General features: G+C 45.0%; 1 protein-coding gene across 1 annotated transcript; it reads right to left on the bottom strand.

The window, feature by feature from the left end:
• Positions 1 to 250: 250 nt before the first annotated feature.
• ZSCAN31 (zinc finger and SCAN domain containing 31) lies at positions 251 to 2,888 on the bottom strand. The gene is made up of 3 exons (XM_007449263.1): positions 2,508 to 2,888; positions 1,546 to 1,696; positions 251 to 1,026 (listed from the first exon to the last, which is right to left on the bottom strand). The coding sequence occupies exons 1-3, from the start codon at positions 2,886 to 2,888 to the stop codon at positions 251 to 253; spliced, it is 1,308 nt and encodes a 435-aa protein (XP_007449325.1).
• Between the last annotated feature and the right edge of the window lie 247 nt (positions 2,889 to 3,135).

Here is a 3,135-nt window from a genome sequence, read left to right as displayed (position 1 = left end):
TCCATACCAATTTATCTCCAGGTAAGATTTGGTCCCTTTAAAAGAAATCGTTAGAAATGAACCAAGGGATAAGGAAGAAGGAGGTTGCCAAGCAACTGCCAACAGTCATCCACCCAGGAGACAGCAGCACTTGGTCTGCAGAAAAGCCACACACTCCAAAGCAAAATAAATTTCATAAGAGCAAAATTAGCCACTTGAAAATCTCACTTTCCAAGATCACCTCATTTAGGGGCCCTCATGGTCCATGGGATTAGTCCAGTTTGGCAACAGTATGGATTCTAAAATGCCTAGTGAGGTTGCAATGATGACTGAAGGCTTTCCCACACTCATCACACTCATACGGTCTCTCTCCAGTGTGGCTTCTCTGATGCTTTATAAGGAGTGTTCGCCTACTAAAGCTTTTACTGCACTGACTGCATTGATAGGGTTTCTCACCAGTGTGGATTCGGAGGTGCTGGAAAAGCCCTGCATTCTGGCTGAAGGCTTTACCACACTCGTTACAGCGATAGCGCTTCTCTCCAGTGTGTATCCTCTGATGCTGAACAAGGTATGAGCTCAGGCGGAAGGCTCTCCCACACTCTTCACATTCATATGGTTTTTCCCCTGTGTGGATCCTTCTGTGTCTAATGAGGCCATTGCTGGCACTGAAGGCTTTCCCACAATCCTTACATTGATAGGGTTTCTCTCCAGAGTGGCTCCGCTGATGTTCAACCAGGCCTGACCTCTGGCTGAAGGTCTTTCCACATTCTTCACATTCATATGGCTTCTCCCCAGTGTGGATTCTCTGGTGCTGAATGAGAACTGAACTCTGAGTAAAGCTTTTCCCACATTCATTGCACCTGTGACGTCTCTCTCCAGTGGGATGTCCCCTCCGCTTTTCTACCCTGCTCTCACGTTTACAAGTTTCTCTGTACTTAGAATCTAAAGGAACATCTCTTTGGAGTCTGCTATTCTCAAAATGTCCCATCTCTTTTAAGACTTCTTGTTTCGATACCAAGTCCTGGTTTTCAAGTACAGTTTCACCATCTAGAATAATAAATAGATCAAACAATGTCATCTCTTTCCTTTATGAAAGAGTATAACCACAGGATGGGGAACAGGAAGATCCATGTCAAGCACACATATTCTAGGAATCCAAAGAAGACCTAAATGGAGATATTGAGACCAACAGAGTAAGGGGTCATCAGCACCTGCTGAAATGGCTGGAAGGGGTCACCCAGAGAAGGCGAGGCTTCCAGAGAGGATGTACTCAAGCAGGCACTGTGGAATGCTTACTAGGAAGCAGGAACTGTTCTAAGTGTTTTATGTATATTAATTTATTAAATCTTCAAATGACTCTCTGACTCCATACTATGATTATCTCCGTTTTTACAGATGCATAAACTGAAGGCACAGGAAGGTTACTCGACCTGCCCAATGTCACACAGTTTCTAAGTGGCAGTGCTTAAATTCCAACCCAGGCAATTTGGTGCCAGAGTCCACAGTCTTTACTACCCTATACTGAACCACCAGAGATCCCCTGAATGGACCTGTGAAAGTCCTTACCTTGTTCTCCAAATTTGTGGGGCCCAAAAGATTCACACTTGAGCTGTGTCACCATGGACTGAACCTGGAGAGCTGTTGATTCCTGCTTGGCCTTCAAATGCACTGCATCCCCTGAGAGCACTTCAGAATGTCCATGTTCACAGTCTGGGGCCTGAAGGCAGGTAGGTATATTTGGGTTCATAAGAGGAGGACTAGAGGAATCCAGGCTAATACTCAATGAAAGAGATCATATGGAACCATATGAGACATTTTGTACAGCAATGGCACAGTGGAAGACCCAGAGTTTAAATCCACACCCAAAAGCAGAAGGGGGAGAACAAGAGTGGCCCAACATGATATGGTGGTTTAAAATATGTTTATAAGTTCTTTGCTGCTCCTTCCATTAATTCCTCTCCCCTTGAGTGAGAGCTGTACTTAAAATGACTCATTTCTACTGAATAGAATGTATGGCAGAAGTGATGGTATATAACTTCTGAGACTAAGTAGTAAAAAGGATGTGGTTTCATCCTTATTCTCTCTTTCTCTATTTCTCTGTCTGTCTCTTGGGGAAGCCAACTGACATGTTGTGAAGACACTCAATGAGCCCTAAGGAGAAACCCATATGGTAAAGACCTCCCTCCAACAGCCACTGAAGAACCGAGGCCCCCTACCAACAACCATGGGAGTGAGCCATCTTGGAAGTGGGTCCACCAGCTGCAGTCAGGTCTTCAGAGGACTATAGTCTTGGTTGACATTTTCACAGCAACCTCATGAGAGATACTCCTAAGTGGCTCCCAAAACCCTGACTCAGAAACTGGGAGATAATATTTGTTTTTTCAAGCCATTAAAGCTTAGGGAGGCAGGTAATTTGTTACCCAGCAACAGAGAACTAATACATGAGGCTATGGCCAACCAACCTGGGTCACCAAACTTCACCCTTCGTTTAATATTTTGTGTCCAGGAGCCTATCTTCCTCCTCTCACCTGGTTCTCTGGCTCACTTAGCTCTCGCTCCAGATCTTCAACTGCAGCCACCGCCTCCTCCCCACTCTTGGGATGGTGCTTCTGCACCCAGGCCTGGAGATCCTCGGGCAGGATGGTCAGGAACTGCTCCAGCACCAGGAGCTCCAGGATTTGCTCCTTGGTATGTGTGTCTGGCCTCAGCCACTTATGACAGAGTTCCCGGAGCCGGCTCAGTGCTTCTCGGGGACCAGGAGTCTCTTTGTAACAAAAATGCCTAAAAAGTTGGCGGGAGGCCTCCTGGCCAGAAAAGCTGTTCTCCTGAAGGTAGGTTCCTTGGTCCCAGATAGGGTCTTCCTCCACCTTCACAATCTTAAGTCCATCCTGTTCCCCTGTTGAAGCCATTCTGGGATTAACTTAGAAGGGCTCACTCCAGCTTGAGGCAGAGGGGTAACTGATTTAAGATCCCCTGATTTAACCTTCTTTAGGAGAATGTACCTGATGAAAAAAATATGTTCTAATGGAAATTAAAAAGTAATGGGGAAAAAAAAGTATAAGAACAATAAATATTATGCTATCATTTATGTTAATAAAAGGTATATATAGTATTTTACTTCTGTACGTTTAGAAATTGGGAAAAAAGGCATATGGC

Source organism: Lipotes vexillifer, unplaced genomic scaffold, assembly GCF_000442215.2.
Source record: "Lipotes vexillifer unplaced genomic scaffold, Lipotes_vexillifer_v1.1 scaffold657, whole genome shotgun sequence".
In the NCBI taxonomy this organism is placed as follows: domain Eukaryota; kingdom Metazoa; phylum Chordata; class Mammalia; order Artiodactyla; family Lipotidae; genus Lipotes; species Lipotes vexillifer.
This window is presented reverse-complemented; position numbering and strand designations above follow the sequence as displayed.

What these genes read in the sequence shown, in the direction of transcription:
- ZSCAN31 (XM_007449263.1), bottom strand. Translation starts at nt 2,888, where the DNA reads ATGGCTTCAACAGGGGAACAGGATGGACTTAAGATTGTGAAGGTGGAG. An exon ending in TAAGTGAGCCAGAGAACCAG is followed by an intron (nt 1,697 to 2,507) that starts GTGAGAGGAGGA and finishes ACCTGCCTTCAG; the next exon opens with GCCCCAGACTGTGAACATGG. An exon ending in CCACAAATTTGGAGAACAAG is followed by an intron (nt 1,027 to 1,545) that starts GTAAGGACTTTC and finishes TTATTATTCTAG; the next exon opens with ATGGTGAAACTGTACTTGAA.